Raw genomic sequence first — 21,826 nt, 5'->3', positions numbered from 1 at the left:
CATGACCTAATACCTATGTGGGGTTCACAACCACCTCCTATTCTTTGAGAGGACCCAAATTCAGTTCCCAGCATCCATTGTCTGGCAGCTCCTAACTGCCTGTGATGCGAGCTCCAGCAGACTCCCAGTCTGGCTTTGACTTCCCAGGAATACCTGCACTCATGTGTACTCCTCCCTGCCCCACCATATATATAATTTAAAAGTAATAATTAAAATTTTAAATTAAATAAAACCTGCCTGTAACTCCTGCTCTAGAGGATCTGACCCCCTCTCTGGCTTCCTTGGGCAACTACACTCATATACCCCCACCACCCAGACACATAAACTAAACATATTAAACTAAATGAAATAGTTCAACAGAAGGAAGAGCTTAAAACAAGGCCAGAGCTAGTCTTTTTGTGTAGGACAACCTCCTGGTTACTACAGGGAGTAAAGATGGACCTTAAGATGGCTCCGTGTACCATCAGGTACCGCCAGGCCACCATGGCTCCGCCCACCTCCTTGTTCATTCCTTTCATGGTTTGGGTCCTTTATCTTGAAGTATTATTTGGAAAAAGGTGTGGTTAAGTTTCTTTTTTAAATTTAGCATACACAGTGAATTTCAACACAGTAAAATTACCCAGCAAGGAAGGCCTCTGAGTACCCTTAAGACTAGAATAGTGGTCATGAGTGGATGGGTCCAGTTCTCCACGCTGTCCCTGGTGGTTGCTTTGTTCATAGTGTTTACTTCTAATGGGCATAGCCTGTCTGGGAGTTGTTTCCATAGCATTAGACTTGCCCCACTGTGATACCTTGGTGGGAGCTGCATAGCTGCATGGCCTCTTCCAGACCTTCAGGGTCTTACCATTGTGGCCTTTTAGCTCTGATGTGGTTTTTGTTGTTGTTGTTGTTAAATTTTATTTATTTTTTATTTATGTCTATGTTTATGTATATGCATGTGTGTGTGTGTGTGTGTGTGTGTGTGTGTGAGAGAGAGAGAGAGAGAGAGAGAGAGCTCAAAAGAAAGCATCAGATCTTAAGAGCTGAAGTTCTAGGTGATTGTGAGGCACCTGATGTGGGTGCTGGGGACCAAACCCCTGTCCTAGAAGAGCAGCAGTTCCTCTCAACTGCTGGGCCACTTCTCCAGTTACTTGATTTTTGTCATTTGTAAAGTAACAGTTTTAGTTCTGGGGTAGTTCTCTGTCTTATGACTCCACCTGCTGACCCTCTCTGTAGCACTTAATACTCTGTCTTCACAGAGCCTGTTGTTGCCACAACCTCCTAGTTTCTCTGTTGCACCTCCTGGTTTCTCAGATTGACCTGTGATGGTTTGTATATGCTTGACCCAGGGAGTGGCACTATTAGGAGCTGTGGCCTTATGGGAATAGGTGTGCCACTGTGGGCGTGGGCTTTGAGACCTTCATACTAGCTGCCTGAAAGCCAGTCTTCTAGCTACCTTCAGAACAAGATGTAGAACTCTCAGCTTCTTCTGCACCGTACAGGCTTGGATGCTGCCATGCTTCCTGCCATGATGATAATGCACTAAAACTCTGAGAAGCCAGCCCCAACTAAATGTTGTCCTTTATAAGAATTACCTTGGTCATGGTGTCTCTACACAGTAATGGAAATCCTGACTAAGACACCCTCTTTAGCTCAGCAATCAGGGCTGATCATAACCTGATGTGAGTTCTGAGCATGGTTAAGAGTCTTATCTTTGGCAGGGAGCTTCCTCCAGTCTGAGGCTGTTTCCCATATGGTCTGGGCTCACTTTGTAGACCAGTTCTTCCTCTCTCCAGGCCTATAGGTGGATGATTTGGAATGTGGTGCCACTTAGTTGAAAAATTCTGCTTTTGTTTTTGTTTGTTTGGTTTTTTTTGCTTTCCCTCCTAGATTTGGAGGTTGGCTTTTAAGAAGAAAGGATGCCCCTAGTCAAAGGGCCTTGAGTGTATACTCAAGGCAGTGTCTGATAAATTTGCTTGACTTTAAGGACAGTCAAATAGTTTATGAGAAGAGGATTTTGTATTTCATTAATAATTCTTTTTCGGGCTGGTGAGATGGCTCAGAGGGTAAGAGCACCCGACTGCTTTTCCGAAGGTCCGAAGTTCAGATCCCAGCAACCACATGGTGGCTCACAACCATCTGTAATGAGATCTGACTCCCTCTTCTGGAGTGTCTGAAGACAGCTACAGTGTACTTACATATAATAAATAAATAAATCTTTAAAAAAAAATAATTCTTTTTCTTCAAATCTACATGTCTCTTTAACATATAAATTAGAAAGATTAAATAGTGCCTATAATGTAATAGTAACTAGGAGGGCTCAGTGTTCTTTTTGCCTCGGATCTGTTCATTCATACCAGTTCTGTCCAAGCCATTTAGTCATCCGCAGCACAGCCATGGTTTCTATTCCTGTTACAGGCCTGTAATTTCAGGGGAAGGTGGAGACTAGCCTGAACTACATAAAACCTTGTCTTTAAAAAAAAAAAAAATTTAGTATTTCGATTTTCCTGGTATTCTATATTGTGCAGGGTCCCCTAGCACAAGTATTTGCACTTTGAAGGACTCAGGAGTCTTCTCAGTGTATTTTATAGATTTCTATTAAATTGTTGATGTGGGGCTTGTTTGTTTGCTTGCTTTTGTTTTTGTTTTTACCTCTGTGGAACTGGAGGTTAAATGTGGGACCTTGAATATGACACTCTACCACCGAGCAGTGTCTCCTGCTCTCTTTTTCTTTTCTTTTTTCTTTTGAAGCAGGGTTTTACTAGGTTACCCAGGCTGGCCTTGAATTCCTTCTTCAATTGAGGCTAGCCTGAAACTCCTTTGTAGTTCAACCTGACCTTGAATTTAGGATCCTGTTATTTCAGTCTCCCAAATAGCTGGGATTACAGGCCTACCACTTCAAATTGTAAATATCTAGGGTTTTTTTGTTTTTTCACCACATTAAAATTATCAGGAATTGCCTACTCTTTTTTTTTTTTTTTTTAAAGATTTATTTATTTATTACATGTAAGTACACTGTAGCTGTCTTCAGACACTCCAGAAGAGGGCGCCAGATCTCGTTACGGATGGTTGTGAGCCACCATGTGGTTGCTGGGATTAGAACTCTGGACCTTCGGAAGAGCAGTCGGGTGCTCTTACCCACTGAGCCATCTCACCAGCCCCAGGAATTGCCTACTCTTAAAAGTATTTTGCTTTTATCCGTTACAATGTTCTCAGTGTCTGTATAGACATGTAACTTTGTATGCTTGACCTGTTTATGAAAATCCCTATCAGATATGTTTGTTGGGGGCTTGTTTGTTTGTTTGTTTGTTGTAATTATTTTTTATGGGTATGCATGTTTTGTCTCCATATACATCTGTGCATCATGTTCATGCCTGGAACCTACGGTGACCAGAGGAGTGTGTCAGATTCCCTGGAGTTAGAGTTACAGATGGTTGTGAGCCACTATGTTGGTGCTAGGAATTGAACCCAGATCCTCAGAAAGAGCAGCAGGTGCTCTTAACCTCCAAGCCATCTTTCGAGCCCCAAGACTGGGTGGGGGTTTTGTCATGGCAGTAGAAATACTTGAGGGTCCCCAGAGGAAAAAGAAGGGCCCAGAAAGTTTGTGTATGTTCCAGTGTTTAAGAAGCCCACTGTCATGTGACAGATGGATGGTGTCAGGTGGATGGATGGGTGTCCAGAGGACATTCCTCTGTGCTCATTTGCCATTTGTCCTTTTAGAAGGTTCTCTGTGCATGCATGTCAATGGCTTTAGTGATGAAGCTGACCAGTCCACAGACGTGGGGATGCAGCCACAGTGTCGTCTTCTCCTTGTATCTTCCCCAGTGTCTTATTCAGCAGCTCCAGCCCTGCTCTGATCCCCAGAATGTATCCTTCTGAAATGTGGTAGCTGCCCTGGAGCTGGCAGGGAGAGAGGGACAGGTTAGTGACGATTTTTGTTCTACATGGATCTGTGACAGAAAATTTGAAGCAGCATTCTTATTTCCAGTATGAAGATATAGGTGCTGTTCTTTCAGCCAGATGATGGCTGAACAGATGTGCTTGCTGAGGTTTCTGGTTGTAAGAGCAGGCCCTGTGATGTGAGCATTGAAGGATGAGCCTTCTGAGGCATGAGAGGGCCTCGGCTAGGTTAGACCACATCCAGGTAAAAGTTTACTTCCTTTTTCTTTTCCCACTTCCTGGTCCTGGCATTGGAGCTGTGGCCTTGTGCATGCTAGGTAAGTGCTGTACTACAGAGGCACAAAAGCCAGCTTCTCCATGCTACAAAGTAGCTCTTGGAGTTACATTCAGTGTGGTACCACCATTATTTAAAGCAAGGCCCTTCATGAACTGCATTGCACATGATTCTCACCTAGGAGGAGATGTGCCCTATGTCCCATAGCACAGCAAAATATGATAAAGGAGACAGCCATGGTGCCCCATAGCTGCTTTTCAGCATTCAGGCCACCCCAGTGTGAGTTCATATGTAAACACTCTAGCCAAGGGAAGAGTGGGTTTGAGAAAGCTTATATTCAGGTCAGCATTTTTTAGGTGAGTTGCTAGAGGAAACACAATTTTGTTTGTTTCAAAAATGAAATTGCTGTAGAAAGGTCACTGTCATTTTAACCTTCTTACCCCAGAGCTCATCTGTAGCATGTCAGGTCTGGCTCACTGCCCTGGCCATAAAAGGCAAAGAATGTGGAAGGCCCTGCTCCCTCAGCGCTTTGTTCCCTCTGCCATGATCCCTGAGTTCACAGTGTTAGCCAGTGCTGTTAGTGCACTTTCTCCTGTACTTTGTGGCTGTGAGGCAAGACTCCAAGGCTTTGCCAAGAGCATAAATCCTAGACGTTATCTTAGAACACACCTTAGGCTATCTGTATTTGAAACATTGCTTGGCAGCCACAGAGACTCTAGAAGCTCATCACAGTCCCCTGGATCTTGACTCCGGTGGTGGCAGAAGGTCAGGTATGATGTGACCTGTTTCAGGGTTCTGCACTGATGTTCAGTGGGCAGGCTGGCCGCTGCAGCTAGGGGCTGAAGTATGCCCGAGTAGGAAGGGAATGGGTGGGGCTGTTGGGTTTGCCTTGGCTTCTTAGGGAAGGCACAGTGAAGAATGAGAGCAACAAAGACCTTGTATTGTGGGTGGAGGGTGGGGGGCAGCTGCCAGAGAGACCACGGCCAGCAAATCACTGCAGCAGCAGCATCCTGGGGTGTTCATGGTGTGACTCCTAATCTCTTAAATGCATGGACCAAACAGGGAGGCATGAGTAGTAGACTCCCATGCCTGGGTCAGGATCACACACAAGCATAGGAGACTCTAAATAAATAGCCTGTGGATTCTGTCCTTGCCCTGTTTAAGTGGCTTTTGGAGTGCTAAAGAGACAGGAAAACTTCACCCTTTGGGAATCAGGGTACTTCTAGTGGGCCATAGGAAACTGCTGGGTGATAGTCACTGTTCTATCACTGTGAAGAGATATCATGACCAAGGCACCGCTTAAAAGAGAAAGCATTTAACTGGGGGTTTGTCTACAGTTTCAGAGGCTTAGTTCATTATTATGGCAGCGAACATGGCAGCACACATGACACTAGAGCAATAGCTAAGAGATATATCCTAATCCACAGGCAGAGAGAACTGGGCCTAGCATGGGCGTTTGAAACCTCAAAGTTTACCCCCAGTGAGACACTTCCCTGCAAAGGCTACACCTACAATAATGCCACACCTCCTAACCCTCCTCTAGTAGTGCCAATCTCTAGTGACCAGGGATTCAAATATATGAGCCTGAGAGGGCCATTTTTATTCACATCACCACAGGTCTTATTGTGGAGGGGGCAGGAGTTGTGACACACACTGTTCTCCAAGGGAGCCTTTCAGCAACAGCTCGAGGACCACACACTGCTAAGAGGAAAGACATGAGAGTCTTTGATTTTCCTGAGCTCTTATTGCCCTGCTTAAAACTAGGACACTGGGAAGTTCCCTTGGGGCTGGAGTGGGGAGTACACTCCCCTACCTTGGGGAGTGTCAAAACAGGAAAGAATAGAAATGTGAACTGAAGTTACACATGGGGTAGTTTTGCTTGGGCTTGTTCTTGAATGCTTTCATAGACTGTGACAGCATTTATAGTTGAGTTCATTTGGAAAGCCTGAGTCTTCAACAAGGGAGGAGATGGAATCTGCTCAGTGACCATAAGAGGGCTAGCTACAGCGTGACCTGTTCCTGTCTGTCACTAAGCTGGGCTGTTTAGCTGCCCTCCGAATAGCCCTTGTTCTAAGGCAGTCTTGCCTTGCAATAGGAACTTGGAGGCCATGTCTGCTTGCCCTGTTGATTATTTAAACCTCTTGGCCCACAAGGGTTTCATTTGTTCTGCTTTTGAACAGGATCTCTCTGTGTAGCCCAGGTTGGCCTTCCCTCCAAGTGCTGTGATTAGTCATGTGTTATATCTAGAAAGAGACCATTGGCCCGATGTCTTAGACAAGTGCCACGTAAATATTGGTGCAGGCAGAGGCAGGGGGCCTTGGCCTTGTAGAGCCCAGGCTTAAATGTGGCTTCCATTGCAGGAATGAAAGTGTTGCCTGAAGTCCAAGTTTGAGGAAGATTTCTATACCTATGTTTGTTCTCTGTGTTGCTAATTTATCCCACTGCCGTGCTGGGCACTGTGGGGTGTGGCGGATATGGAGTGAGGCACCTGTGTCCAGAGCTTCCTGGTTTGATGGGAGAGTCCTTGTTAATAGTTTTCCATACATCCTCAAGATTGTGTCCTGTGTGCAAGGCATTTGGCATTGAAGAACTGAGAAATGACTGCTGGGTGTAGTGGTGCACACCTTTAATTCCAGTACTTGGGAGGCAGAGGTGTGTGGGTCTCTTGTGAATTCAGGAACATCCTGGTTTCCGTAGTGAGTTCCAGGACAGCCAGGGCTAAATAGTGAGATTCTATCTCAGATCTCCCTAGTCCCCCAAAAGAACTAGGAATTAAAGAAAGGTCTTTATGCCAGGTGGTGGTGGAGGCAAACGACTTTAATCTCAGCATTCAGAAGCAGAGGCAGGCAGATCTCAATGAGTTCAAGGCCAGCCTAGTTTGCAGAGTTCCAGGACAGACAGGGCTATACAGAGAAAATGTCTAAAAGAACCAAAATGGGTGGGTGGGTGAGTGGGAGGGAGGGAGGGAGGGAGGGAAGGAAGGAAGGAAGGAAGGAAGGAAGGAAGGAAGGAAGGAAGGAAGGAAGGGAGGGAGGGAGGGAGGGAGTGGGAGAGAGAGAGAGAGAGAGAGAGAGAGAAAGAAAGGTAGGTAGATAGAGAAAGAAAGAAAAGAAAAGAAAAGAAAAGAAAGAAAGATCTGTCTGTCTTCCTAGTAAAGGCTACTCCTGTACTTCAGGCAGGGAAGGAGGAAATGTGTCTTAAGTAGGATGAAGAGCCAGAACCATTGCTAATCCCTGGCCTCAGCATCTTCCCGGTGCTTTGGGTGCACACCTTTAGGAAAGTCTACGCATGGGTCGGGCCTTGAAAACCTCCTTGTCCTTACAAAGTGCTTGGGGGGGGGGGGGGGGGGAATAAGCCTCTAGTGTTTCTAAGCCTCAGACCTCACATAGCCCAGTGTTTTCTCATACAGATTTATTAGAAGTGTTGTGAGCTAAGGACAGAAAACCCTGCCCCATTTCTATCATTGGAAGTATAAACTAAAGGAAGGCAGAAGTCCGATGGGACTGAGGTTAACACAGAGCAGCTACTGGGATCTCTGGTCGACCAGCAAGGGGCAGGGGCTGTAGAGCAACGGTGTGGGTGGACACCTGCTCTTTGGGAACTAAGTGGATTTTCTCAGGCAGGTGGAGCTCAACCAGTAGGTAGAGGGGCCTTTGCTAGAACCCAGAGAAGCAAGAGGCCCTCCAATGCTTTGGGCTCTGACTCGTGGTAACAGGGCACTTTGTACCTTCTCAGTGGAGAGGGTACAGGGAGAGTAGATTCTAGGTGAGGCTGGTAGCCTCCTAGAGAAATTAGCACAGAGACTTCAAGGACTACAGACCAGGTGGTGGTGGCAGGTGAGTGTTTTGAGCATGTAGAGAACTTGCTTATGAGTGATTGATCTGGGGTGGTCTGTAAGCTTTTAACACAAAAACTGTGCTTTCATCCCTCCTAACTCGGGACCCTTAATACAACTTCTCTTGTTGTGGTTGACCCCAACCATAAAATTATTTTTGTTGCTACTTTTATCACTGTAATTTTCATACTGTTATGAATTATAATGTAAATATTTTTAGAGATAGAGGTTTGCCAAGGGGGTCGCAATCCACAGGTTGAAAACTGTTGGTCTAGATGAAGCTCTCAAAAGTCTCAGCAGCATGTGAGCACCTATATATTTATTCAGCTGTTGAGGGCCTACAGCACATCCGTCAGCTGCTTTGTTCTTCCCCACTCCATGTGCTGGGCTGCATGGCCTTTCACAGGTTCTCAGCATTATGGAAAACTCATTGTTTCTTTGATACAGCTGGACCTTTGGGTGCTTGACTGATGCAGTGTGATGCTGGTCCTGAGGAGCCCTGCCAGTCTGGTTGGGGTACAGAACAAGTGGGTGGGACTAGCTGATTGGCATGGGGCAGCCCAGCAGTGTAACCCAGGCTCTTTTCCCATTGTCTTTCTAGGAGTATAAACAGAAGCTTGCTCGAGTAACCCAGGTCCGCAAGGAACTCAAGTCCCACATTCAGAGCTTGCCGGACCTTTCGCTGTTGCCTAATGTCACAGGGGGCCTGGCACCTCTGCCCTCTGCTGGTGACCTCTTTTCAACTGACTAGGACAGGTATCGTGCCCCAGGTTCCCATGTGTGCCAGAGAAAAGAAGCAAGTCACTGCTGGAGACAGTCCCCTGCCCCAGCTCCATCTCTTCAGCCAGCATCTGCCTCAGTAATTGAAGCGGGGAACTCTGACTTCTCACTCTCCTCCGGCTCCCCTCTGAGCATGGTTCGGAGCCATGCAGATGGACTCAGTTTTGATTCATATTTGCTAAGAACACAGACTTTCCCTCCCACTCATATCTCTTGCCACTGCTGCTTTTCCATCTTTCGCTCTCTTACACCCATAAGCCATGAAAATCATGTGTACTTCTGGAAGCTTTCAGGAGAAGCTTGCCTCAGTGACAGCACATGTCATGGAAGTCTGAGCTGGCCTTGACTAGGTTCAGAACAGGCTCCCAATGAGGACACAGGCTGCAGGGATTGGGCTTTCCTGGCCACCATTGCTCACAAGGTCGGCAGCATAGCTTTGCCACAAAGAGTTTGCCAAATTGCCGACATTTCCTGATCTAAACACTTCTGTTAGAGAAGTGTTGTCATGGTTAGGTGTGTTTATTTTGCGAGCATTCTAGAGAATCCAACAGTAAGATTCGAAGCTGATCTGAGACATAAAGTTATAGCGCAGGTACAGAGTGGCAGGGCTCACAAGTCATTTGCCAGGCTTCTCACCACAGCCTTCCCTGCCACATTGCTCCAAAGTCCCCAGTTTCAGAGCGCCTTCCTAAAGCAGGACCCTCTGTCCCCTGGGGCTGGGAAGGGAGCTATTGGGATAGCATGCCCAGGCTGATACCTGCTCCACAGCTGGAGTCTGGGCTCTCGTGCAAGTTGCTCTCACCCCGGAGCTTACAATAACACCACCATGTGACGCATCCACAGCATGGTGACTGAACTTGAACATCTCTACAGATAGGACACTGAGCGTGCCAGGCAGTTCCTGCCACTATGTGCATCCTTGCTCCCATGCAGAGAGAGGAGCACTCAAACGACTCCCCTCCAGCAGAGGAAGGGAGAGGCAGGAGACTAATTTGGGGTTGAATTCCATTATCATGCCAGCTGACGTTATGACTGAATGATGTAGTTGCGATTTTTACGTCTAGTAAAGAGTGGGCCTGGCCCTGGAAATGACTGTAATCTGGCAGGCTTATATTTGACATTGGAAAGGGCAGAAACCATTTTTCCTACTAGCGTGATAGGAATTGTCGCCCAGAGCTGAAGTCCAAAAGCCATAAGAAGGAATTCAGTGAAGGGGCCTGAGAAGCTTCGTTGCTTTAAGTTGCTGTTTTCAGGATCACCAAAAAAAAAAAAAAAAAGCACACATTGTTTTTACACGTTAAAGCAAATCTGTGTGTCACCAAGTAGGCAGGCTTTGGTTGAAGAAGCCGCCCCACCTGCTATGAGATGGGACTCAGTTCCACTCTGTCCAGCCTGGTCTTCGTGGAAGCTGTTATTCACATAGAGTGCAGGCTGCTGTTTGCTTGTTCACTCTGCCTTTTCTGTCAGCATCCTTTTCTCCAGAGGCTACAGGACAGCACTGACTCAGGTGAAACCCCTGTCTCTGCTTCGGAACACCTCCCCACACACCACGCCACTTTACTGTCACATGCACACACCACTCTGAACACGCCCAGACACTGCTTTCCCACAAAACAGACCAAAAGACGGTAGCAGCTCTGCTCTGATGACAACTTAGTGGGTCAGCTCAATGTTGTTTATTCTTTGGAGTCTCTGGCCAGCAATCAGTGCGTAACTCTTACAGCAGGATCAAGACGTGACCAGTATCGATTATGTAAATGAGTGTGTTGGCCTCATTATACCACTTCCAGCAGCTCTCCTGTGAGGAAGTTAGTTTCGTTTTAATGAAATGCTTCAGTTTTTAATCTACCTTGTTGTGTGCCTCCACCATGCCCCCAGTCTCCCAACTGTGCGGACTTCCCTTGTTTAACTTAAGTGAAACTTTTGTCCCTGAGAGTTGATCTGGTGGGTGGGGTGGGTGACTTCTGGTTTTGTGTTTCTTTAGGGCATCCGTAGGCCTCAAGGATCTTTCCTTTAGGGTCATATTCATCAGAAAGTCTTCAGTCTTTCTTTGTTTTTGTTTTGTTTTTCTTAAAGGATATTTTTAAAGCTTAAATTTGTATATTAATTTAGGACTTTATTTAGAAGTATAGGCTGTCATTGGTGGCAGCAGTATATTCTGAAATGTCTCATAGATATATATTTTTGAATAAAGATGGTGTTGTTGAACAACATTCTGTGATGTTTCTTCTCCCTGCCTCGAGCAGTGATTAGTGATCATCAATGGAGGACGCTCTGTCTGCACAGAATCTTCCCCTGGGGGCTGGTAGTGGTACATGCGCAAGACAACAGGGTGAACTTACTCTCCAAGTCTCTCTTGGAGTTTGATTGGCCAGTTAGCAGTCCACACTGTAGCAGAGAGCGCCAACTGGGTTTCATCCTTGTGTAGGCGTGAAGATTGGTTGGGGGGCGGGGGACGACTGTTGATGCCCCCCCCTCCCCCCGCCCCACCAGAGGCTGTCTTGGGAGGCCTTTGGTTGCAGTCTTTTCAGTCACACCACCAGGCCTCGTGGGAATTGTTTGATTTGCAGTATGGTGAAACTGCTCTTGGAAAGATGGAAAATAATCAAACATCATCTTTTTTAAGTGTTTTCATGGACTTCTCTTCTCCTGGTGTTGACATCCCGTGGAAGACCCTGATGACTGGAGACAGGGTGCTCTGAAGCAACTGGTGTGGTTGGGAATGGTTGAGATCTCCCACTATGGGGTTACCTCCCAGGTGGGGTTACCTGTTTCTCATGATGCAAAGGACTTCCTTTTTAGTAATGGTGGTCCATCAAGACCACCTGAAGCCGAAGTCCAAGTTCACTATCAGGAAAGTGTGTGAGTTTTGCCTGCTGGTATGTATGTGCACCATGTACATGCCTGGTGCCTGTAGAGGCCAGAAGGTGGCATTGGATTCCTTGGAACTGGAATTACAAATGGTTGTGTGCTGGGGATCAAACCTGGGTCTTCTGCAAGAGCCACAAATACTCCTTACTGCTGAGCCACCTCTCCAGCCCTTCTCCCAATCCCCAACAGTGTTCTGGTTTAATAAAGGTTGAGTGTAAAGTATGAATCGAAGTAAACAAGATCTCCTGTGTCCCAGCTTTTGTGACCTCGTTAATTCCTTCCCTCCTGCCTATAAATAGTATGTCCATAATTCTCTCTTGATTCCCATTAGCATGACTCTGAGGCCCTCATGGCTCTGAGGGCCTCACAGCTGGAGGACCATGAGTTGACAAATCTGCAAAACACTACCTTGTAGGATTAGAGCCTTTAGAGCCATGTGACCTTCCTGGAGCAGGCGCCTCCGTTCTGGGCCTCAGTTTTCTTGTCTTTGAGAAGTATGGTAGATTATTCCCAGGCTCTCTGAAAGCCGAGAGTAGTTATTGCCTCCATAGCCTTTGAGAACTCTGGGCAGCATTAGCATGTCCTGGGGTGCCAGTAATACAAATGTCTGTAAGCAGGGTCCTGAGCCGCTAGTAAGGTTCAGTGATGCCTTAGAGATTTGGGTCTGCAGGGATGAGGACCCAATTGCTGAGGCCAGGAAGATGGGTGAGCGCTGTGGCTTGCCAGCTGTCAGCTGTACTGGGTTTATTTGGGGTCTTTTAGAAAAAGCCATTTTCTGGGCCTGGTTTTGCTCTTTCTCCTGGAATAATTTATCTGACTGAACTTATTTCTCACCACCTCTGTGAGGTTTCCCATTTAAAAATCAGTCTTCCACTCTCAGGCACAGATTCAATTAAGAATCCATTATTCCTCTGCACAGTAGGTTGGGATTCATACAGCTTGATGTAGTGTTGAAAGCCCAGTTCAATTTTTTTTTAGACCAAAATAGTTATTTTGCATTAAAAATTCATTCCCACCACTGGTTTGATAAATATTAAAATTAGCATCATGAATCAATTCGTCTTTTTAAAAAAAACAAACAAAAAAAACAAATAAATAAAGGGCAGCTTTGGAAAGTGCTGTCTTGTCTCCTGCGGTGACCTTGGGCCGCTCTCCCAGCAGTCACTTAGGCACTTGGCTGATTTTCATTATGTTGGCCAAGTAACTGCTAAGGTCCTTTCAAGGTCTGAAGTTCAGTGCCTGGACTTTCCAAAGATTCTGTCTAGTAGGGATCTTACTAGTGAACTCCGTGCCTGCATAGCGCCCTCCACGGCTTTTAAATGCTGGCTATCCGTGTGAGTCTTAGCAAACAGATGAGGCAGTTACAACGTATCTAATAAGCACAAGGCCTGTCAAGTGGGACTGGTACCAGCTCTGAGACAAATTTGGCCTCAGTGATGGCTGTGACTATGTTAAATAATGTATGCAGGTATTTACATGTACACGTGATGAGAAATTAAAGATGAAATGTGTTGGAAGGCTGTATACTGTAGGTGATTATTTATAGTAAAGGGGGTCAAAACCCCCATACTCTAACCCCCTCACCTTGGGGAGACACATTAGAACCAAAGGAATTCTCTCTGGGGAGTAGCAGTGGTCAGTGTGTGGGATCTTCCAACAGCGAGCTGTGGGTGCCAGCAGCCTCTTACTGAAATGTGAGGCCTCCATGAGCTCAGAGTGGGCCCTGTAGGGTGGCGGTCGGTCCAGTGGACTATGATGTTCTCTGCCTGGCAAAAGCTAAATGATGCTGGGCCAGCCGCTGATGCACAGAAGAGGGATCAAGGAAAAGGCGTGTCCCAGCCTGGTGAGGCCTCCACTCCTTGAGTCTGTTGGGATATGCTGGAGAAGGACCACGAGTGAGCTAAGAGCCAGGGAGAGGATATCACGCTGAAGACTCTGGGATGGTGTAAGCTTGGGGGACTGGGAAAAGATGGTGAGTGCACCCCAGAGGAAGTTGTGGAGCCTTGGTCAGGCAGGCAGTGTCACAACCCTTCAGAAAGGGCTGCTTCTCAATTTTCCCTTCCCTAGCACCACTCAGTCCCTGGAGGGCGTAGAGCCTTGAACAAGGTCTCCCTGTGCTATGCTAGTGTCTCACCTGCAGAGGACCGGGAGCAACCTTGTCAGCTTACACTGCAGCTTAGCTCTGTGCGTGTACTAGCTGAGTTGGAACAGCTTGCCCCTTCCTTAGTACTCTGCACGGCAATATGCGGTCCTGAGTCTTCCTTTGGTTGGAGGCACTGCCAGCTCGGTGGATCTCAGTGCTGCTGAGACTTGAGTCCCACCAGCCTTCTATGGATCAGGTTGGTGGTGTATTTTAGGACTTTCCATTTGCTGCTGTATTTCTGTTACCCAAATTCATTTCCACAGCACTAAGCTGTTAGTAAGAGCATACTCTACCCTTCTCTGCGTGTATGTCAATTCTTCTTTTAATCATGGTAAGATACACAAATCATGATTAATCACCTGGCCCATTTTTAATGCTTTTTGCTTATGTGTTATCATTGTGCAGCCAGAACCACTATCCCAGAACATTCTCACCCACCTTTAGGAAACCAGATACCCATGCAGCAGTCACTCCCACAATCCCTCACTCCCCTGGCAAGTAATTTGCTTTCTTTTTTTTTTTGAATCCCTTAATCTAGATATCTAAAGTAAATAGACCTGTACAAATGTGACCTTTTGGACCTGGCTCTCTGCACTCAGCACAGTGCTTCCTGGTTCTTCTACCTGCCTTTGTGCCAAATGTCAGATCTCATTCCTTTTTAGAATGGAGTGACATTCTGTTAGTATGGGCATGCCACATTATGTTTACCGGTTAACTTGTGGACCTTTGGGTTTGTTGGGTTTGTTTCCCCCTCTCGGCTTTGTTGATGAAGTTGCCGTGAACTCATGTTTTAGTTTACACACCTGTTCTCAGTTCCTTAAGGTATGTGCCTCGGAGCACAACGGCCAGGTCACCGGGTAATTGATTGCTTAACTTCTCATGGAATGTGTTAGTTGAGTTCTCTGAGGATTAGAACCCGCAGAGATAAATTGCACTGTAAAAAGGAACCTATTAGATTGGCTTACACAGTTGGAGGCTGGCTGGTCCTTGGCTATACGCATGCTAGAATGCCCGAAGACCCAGGGTCTGCTCACCCCAAGGAGCCTCAGAAGAAGAGGGACTGGGCTGATGCAGTCCCAGTGGGAGGCTGAAGACCTGGAGGCTCTTCAGAGTCACGGGTTTGAATCACATCCAAAGTGGTCAGCCGTTCATGAGTGACAGTAATCACAGTAGCAGCGAGCGTGGTGTGCACGTGTGCTGCTTCCTTCTTCCCTTCTTGGGTTCCGTTTGAGTCTGTGGCGTACCACCATCCACGTTCAAGCTGACCCTTTCCCCTTCATTTGCTCTCACACAAACCATCATTCTCTTGAGAGGCTTCCCCCAAGAATCTAGAATGCAGGCTGCTTTCCAGCCAGTCAGGGTGACAAGATTAGACGTCATGAACAGCTCCCCACAGCACCTGAGGGTTTCCATCTGTGCTAGCGATGGGGCAGCATCCCAGTTTACCAGCATCCTCCCTGTTATACATGGCAGTCCAAGAGCACGAAGACTTGCTGTGTTCTCAGATTTGATAGACTCTTTATAAAGAGTGGACATAAACACTATAAATATGTGTTGGGGGGGTGCACATATACGATTAGAGGAGAGAGGTAATGGAGGAGGTTGCTGTTGTTTTTTTAATAGTTGGTTCCTTCTTGTGCGTGGAGGCCATCAGTTTTCCGCTAAGGCCAATGTGGACTGCTTGAGGCCCACACCTGTTATGGAAGGCAACCAGCTCTACTTGTTCCAGCTCTGATTTCTAGGCTAATCTTCACTAAAAATACCTTCACAGGACTATTAGAAACAATACCTAAATATCAGAGCCTGTGGCATAACCAAGTTGATACAGTTTTTTTAAGTTTTTAATATTTTATTTATGTATATTTATGGTGTCTTGCTTGCATGTGTGCCTGTGCAGAACACGTGTGCCTGGTGCCCTCTGAGGTCAGAAAAGGGCATCACATCTGCTAGAACTGGAGTTAGAGATTACTGTGAGCTGCCATATGGGTGCCTCTGCCTGAGTGCTGGTATTAAAGATGTCTGCCACCACTCCAGCAATGTGAGCATATCCATGACCTTCACATAGTTATTTTGAGTGTGTTAAAAATCCTCTTCTAGCCAGGTGGTGGTGGTGCACACCTTTAATCCCAGCACTTGGGAGGCAGAGGCAGGCGGATTTCTGGGTTTGAGGCCAGCCTGGTCTACAAAGTGAGTTCCAGGACAGTCAGGGCTATACAGAGAAACCCTGTCTTAAAAAAACAAACAAACCAAAACCAAACCAAACCAAAACAAAAAAAAAAAATCAACAACAAAAAAACCCCCCAAAAATCCTCTTCTAGCTATCTGAGGCATAGGATTCAATGTTGTCCTCCACAGTCATGGTACTGTGTCATGGAACATGAGCTGCTATCCTCTCTTCTGGCTGAGCTCCCATCAGCCATCTGTTGCCCCCCACGCCCCATCACGATTTTGTTCCCTGCATGAATAAGAACATGCAATAGTCATTTTCTCATGTGGACACAGTGTGTGTGTTGTAATGTTGTAAGCCACCATGTGGATGCTGGGAATTGGACCTAAGTCCTTTGGAAGAGTAGCCATTGCTCTTAGCCACTAAGATATCTATTTCTCCTGTTTAGTTTCTCTTATATAATTACATTTATTACAGTGTGTATGTATGAGTGTTGTGAGGGGTAGGGCATGCCGTGGCATGCTTGTGGAGGTCAGGAGATGATTCTGTGGAGTTGGTTCTGGGACTTGAACTTGGGTTTTCAAGTCTGTGTGGCAAGCACCCTTGCATGCTGAGTTGTCTAGCCAGCCCTATCTTGAGAACCCTCCAAGGTGTTTCCTATTATGGATGTACTAATTTTTGTGTTCCCAACAGCCGTGCATGAGAGCTCCCGTTCCCGCACATCCTTGTAGCATGTACTTACTATCTATTTCTTCTGCACGAGCCATTCTAACTGTAAGTGGCATCTCATGGTTTGATCTACATTGCTGTGATGACGCATGATGTTGAATATTTTTTCATGTACTTGTTAAATCCTTTGGTGTCTTTTTTTTTTTTTTTGAGAAATGTCAGAACACTTGTCAATTTTTAATTGGATTATTACTGTTTTGCTGTTGAACTTCTGTTTGTTCTGGACTCTAATCCCTTGCTGGAGGAATAGTTTGCAAATATTTTCTCCCTTTCTCTAAGTTGCCTTTTGTTGATTGCTTTTAAGTTTGATATAATCCCTTTGGTCAATTTTTGGTTTTGTTTCCTGGTCCTAGCAATATTTGTAGAAGAAATTATTCTTTTCCTTTGAATTGTTTGGGTTTCTTCTCAAAACCTTGATTTTTTTTTTTCCTCAGAACTACCCCCTCCCTACTATTAGACTGTGGAGACAAGATCTTACTATCTAGCCCAGACTGGCCTCTAATTCTCTTGTCCTGAGTTCTGAGATTACAGATGTGCATCACTACATCTGGTGCTAAACACTTTAAAATGGGAATTTAAAAGTTCCTTGGTCATGTGATGACTTAGTCAACCCAGGTTAACCTTAAGGATTTTCTTCCCAGCTCAACACTTAACAAGAATGTTCATAGAGCCTAGCTTCCTGGTAGAGCTGTAAACGTCAAGACTATTCGTGAGCTAACTCTAGACACACTTAAAAAAATCTCTACCAATCTTCAGTAAAGGCATTGTCTATTAATTAAATGGCACTCCGAGTAAGAGTTAATCATGAACATTAACTAACCTATGAAGAATTGGCTGCTATGACTCAACCATGTCAGCAATCACAAAAAAGCCAGGAGTCTGAACATCTCAGAGGACACAAGCAAGACCCAACCACAGGCTGCCTGGAAGAGACAAACTTTAACTATAAAGGACACGGACAGTTTAAAGGTAAAGAATGGGGGCTGGGAATATAGATCAGTTGGTAGAATGCTTACCTAGCATGCATGAAGTCGTGAGTTCAAGCCCGAGTGTCTTGTCCCAGTACTAGGAAGACAGAGGCAGGAGAATCAGAAATTCAACATCATTCTCAGCTGAGTGTTTTGTTTGTTTTACTGAGTTCAAGGGCGGCCTAAGATACACGAGACTGTCTCGTTTTGGTTCTTTAGAGGAGCAAAGATGACAAATATATATTATGCTTATACCGAACCAACCTGGGTAACCATAGTGGAAAAAATGACATCAAAGAAAAGAATGTTACTGTTGGTGGAGTAGTTCATTTTTTAGTGGGAAAAGGCTAAGGTAATAAAAAGGTGTAATCCTAAGCAATTGTGCATTTAATAACAGCTTGAAAATGCACAATGCAAAAGCTGATGACGTTGAAAAGAAAAGAGGCACACATACTATTGTAATAGAGATGTCAATACCCACTCTCAATGATGAGGAGTACAGACTACACATTTGTGTACTCGTACCCTGGTCCCCAGAGTGATATCTGAAAATAAGGTTTGAGGTCTCGGTGGGAGGTCTCTACAGGGAGCAGTGTCAGGCTGTAAACACCCAGGAGGAGGAAGCTGCGGTTGCCAGTCTTTGCACACACAAATCAGTTATTCATAAACACTCAGACCCAGAACCCCAAGGGAAGATTTGCCATGCCTCTTGAGCGTGGGCAGATGTAGAACCCATGGGGCCGAGGCCTTGGGCATGGCAGTGACCACGCCAACAATATACATTTACCCAGGACTTTACTCACCCCGGGCTTCCCCACACCCGCACCCCCCAACCCAGCTCCCTACAAAGGGGATTAGCTCACTGGCAACAATGTAGTAAAGAGGTTAGGGAGAGACACCCTGGCCCCGGCTTGAACCTGAACTCAGATACTTGGGAATCCCTGTGATTTGTTTCAGAGTTAAAGGCCAAGCAATACCTCCCGCTGCCCTGTTCTTTTCCAGTAGCTCACTGCGCATGCTTCAAAGACCCTAAACAAACTTACCCCTCTGCCCAGCCCTCTGCTGTGTCTCTGCCCAGTCACAGCCGTTCTGTGTTTTTCCCAGTAAATTTCTTGTGTGGGTTTTGATGCCTGGTGTGACTTTGTGGTTTTCCTTGGCTCTTGATTGCTGAGATACCCTTGCAGCGGCAAAACACTTTCCTTGATGCCACAACTCAGGCTCTTCTGTCACCTGTGCTCCTGCTGTCGGGGTCTGAGCCACACCAAGACCCTATGCCTCCCTCATCTCCAGTCCACCTACAGCGAACTCACCTATCACTCGGCACCCTCACCCCCACCCCAGCTATAAATTCAGGAAGTTTCCCCATCAGTCCGAGTAAACAATTTCCCAAGTGTCTGTTGGAGTGGAGGTACTATGGTATTTAAGGCTATGGCTGGCCTTCTTCACCTTTAGCTCCCTCCCCCCACCCTCCACCATACCTGCAATTCTGCGGCCCGCACCCCTGAAGCTGCCTGTACCCCCCACAGCTCCCCCATACTCTTGTGGTCTTTGTGATACTATTGGATCCCATTCTCTGTCCTTTTCCTGTGGATTAGATCTCCTGCCTGAGCTCGGTTTTTGGTTTGTTTTTGTTTTGTTTTGTTTGCCTTTTCTGGCAAGCCTTTGGGACTGGTCAAAAGCCCTGGTCCTCACTCAGGTCCTCCCTGAAAACTGGGGATGCTCTTGTCTACAGCTCCTACCACCCTTTTTCCTACACCTCCCCCCAATCCATGGAACAGTGATACCCATACCATCTCATTCCCCCTTGGGATGCCTCCTAGAAAGCCTCCTGCCTCTCCATCCGGCACCAAACCCAAAGACCCCTAAATTTGGCCTCAATAACCCTTAGATGACCAACCCAAATGGCTTCCTAATGGCACCCTAGATCCTAATATTCAGGACCTTTTTAAGTACTGCAAGCAATCAAGGAAATGACCTCTCCAAGTCCTCTCGCCTCTCTCCGTTCCTCAGCCCAGCTCCCCCTAGCCGCTAAGCCTGAAGCAGATGATTCTCACTATTTTTAACCCAGCTAATGGGCCTCCCCCATCTGCATAGACCCACAGCTCCTTCTCCTCTGGCCCCTCTGGTCTCCCCTTCTTCCTCTTCAGCAACAGGCCACACTAATCAGATCTCCCTGGCACTCACTTTCCACCCATCGTCAGCCCTTAGTCTTCCCGCAGCTGTTTCTCACTGTGCCATGGGATACCCTCTCCCCCTCCCCCTCCCTCTCCCCCTCCCCCTTCCCCCTCCCCCTCCCCCTCCCCCCTCCCCCTCCCCTCCCCCTCCCCCTCCCCCTCCCCCTCCCCCCTCCTCCTCCCCCTTCCCCTCCCCTTCCCCAGCCTAACCTGGCCATGGTTCTCCCTTTGCAGAAAGTCCCTCAGATGGATGGCTTCATCAGGGTATATTTCATCTTCTCACTAAGCAAACTTTCTCAGAGAGAAAAAAAAAAAGGATTGGGGTCCTATATCACCGTTCCTCCACCTTTATTAAAGAATTCCAATATACACCCAATCTTTCAACCTCACCTTCCAGGAGGTTTATAAGATTCTCACCAACGACCTCCTCCCTGAGAGCGCTAGTGAGTCTGGGAATAGGATAGGGCACAGGCAGAGTCCACCAAATTAACACTGCCCACTCGGTCAGGGCTGAGTCCCTGACATGCATCCCCAATGGAACAATATCTCGGGGGCATTTTAGCTAGAGTGCAACTCATAGCTTGCCTCCTGGCCAGTCTCTGTAAGGATGCCCCCAAAGAGGGAAATTACGAAACAAATCTAAGAGTCTATCCAAGACAAGCACAAAACTCCATCTAGATTCCTGAACCACCTTACCAAGGCCCCACTACAGTAAACCAATCTGGATCCCAAGACCCCAGGTGGGAAACAACTCCTTACAGTCCTTCTTCTCCCAGAGTCTCCCTGACATTAGAGGGCCACCCTGACTCCACAGGCAGAAAGTCTTAGCAGTAGCCTTCAAGGTGCACCATGGGAGACGTGAAAAAGCCCTCAAACTAAAATCCTGATGCTAGCTAAGGTCTTTCAGTTGGCATAGCAACTGCCCAGGCTCCCTTGCCTCCCAAAGCCTGAGAACCTCCAGGTAGGTCCCTGCTTCAGAAGAGGGGAAGGGGGGTCCACTGGCCCTCATAAACCACTTCACCCATGCCAAAGTGCCTTCATGTTGTCTGTCCCTATGTCCCTCAGAGTGTGGGGACATCAGGCTTAGAGCATCCTCTAGCCAATCGGGGTTAGGCTCTCTTTTAGACCTGGTCATAAATATCTGAAGGGGCCTGGACTTCCTAGTCCCAACCACTGTACTCCAACAGGTAGCCAGGAGTAGGCATCACGGTATCAGAGTGACCAGTCTCCTTCCTTCTGGACATTGGGGCCACTCCCTCTGGTCTGATGGAGTTTTGAGGACACACCTCCCCTTCTTATTCCTCTACTATCAGGATCAGGATCTTACCAACCTCACCACTCAGTTATATCTGTAGGGGTATTTCACTTACCCACTCCTAGTGGTACCAACCTGTCCCATTCCCTTGCTCGGGGGGAGAGAGACCTCCTAGCCATAGTGGGAACCTCTATTTCCTTTGTTCCCTTCACCTGCTTGACCTCAGGCTCACTGGCCATTCCCCTCTGCTTTCTCCTCCAAATCACATGATCTGACCTACCTTGCTGGACTGACTTCCAAGTGCATCCCTGAGTCTGGGACACTCAAAAACCTTTTATAGACAAATATGACCCACATATCATCATACTACAAAACCCTTTGACTCCTGTTCATGGCAAAAAAGCAAGATGTCACACACACACACACACACACACACACACACCGCCTGCCTGGTTCTGGTTGTTTGGATAGTTTTGTCTTGTCTGTTTTGTGTGTACAGACGGCTCTGTGCTTTCTGGTGTGTCCACCGGAATTGTGGCAAACATGGGAGCCAAGATGAAAATAGGTCAGGCCCAGCTGAATGTCTGAATGATGTTGGCCACTGCATGTTTTGTTTCTGACTGGTCTCCTTGGAGAGTGTGAGCTTTCTATGTTCAACGTTTACTGGTTATATCTTTGCTTTGTCTGCTGCTGCCAGCCACCAGTCACCATCACTAATGCTGCTTCCCGTGGCTATTTTCATGGTCAGGGC

At 46.8% G+C, this 21,826-nt stretch overlaps 1 protein-coding gene across 3 annotated transcripts in view; it reads left to right on the top strand.

Annotated features, from left to right (window-relative positions):
• The window catches only part of Rprd1b (regulation of nuclear pre-mRNA domain containing 1B), a 50,585-nt gene extending 39,604 nt beyond the window's left edge, over positions 1-10,981 (top strand). For 2 of the 3 annotated variants that reach the window (XM_021155899.2, XM_021155898.2), the window contains exon 7: positions 8,590-10,981. In XM_021155899.2, coding sequence (XP_021011558.1) covers positions 8,590-8,739 — 150 coding nt within the window. In that variant the 3' untranslated portion in view covers positions 8,740-10,981. Of the gene's footprint in view, positions 1-3,804; positions 3,901-8,589 lie in introns of all 3 variants that reach the window. The other variant, XM_021155900.2, reaches the window with a different exon arrangement.
• The last annotated feature ends 10,845 nt before the right edge of the window (positions 10,982-21,826 follow it).

Source organism: Mus caroli, unplaced genomic scaffold, assembly GCF_978045245.1.
Source record: "Mus caroli unplaced genomic scaffold, Mus_caroli_1 scaffold_2, whole genome shotgun sequence".
In the NCBI taxonomy this organism is placed as follows: Eukaryota; Metazoa; Chordata; class Mammalia; order Rodentia; family Muridae; genus Mus; species Mus caroli.
Note: the sequence above shows the minus strand (reverse complement) of the source record. Positions and strands in the feature narration are given on the sequence as shown.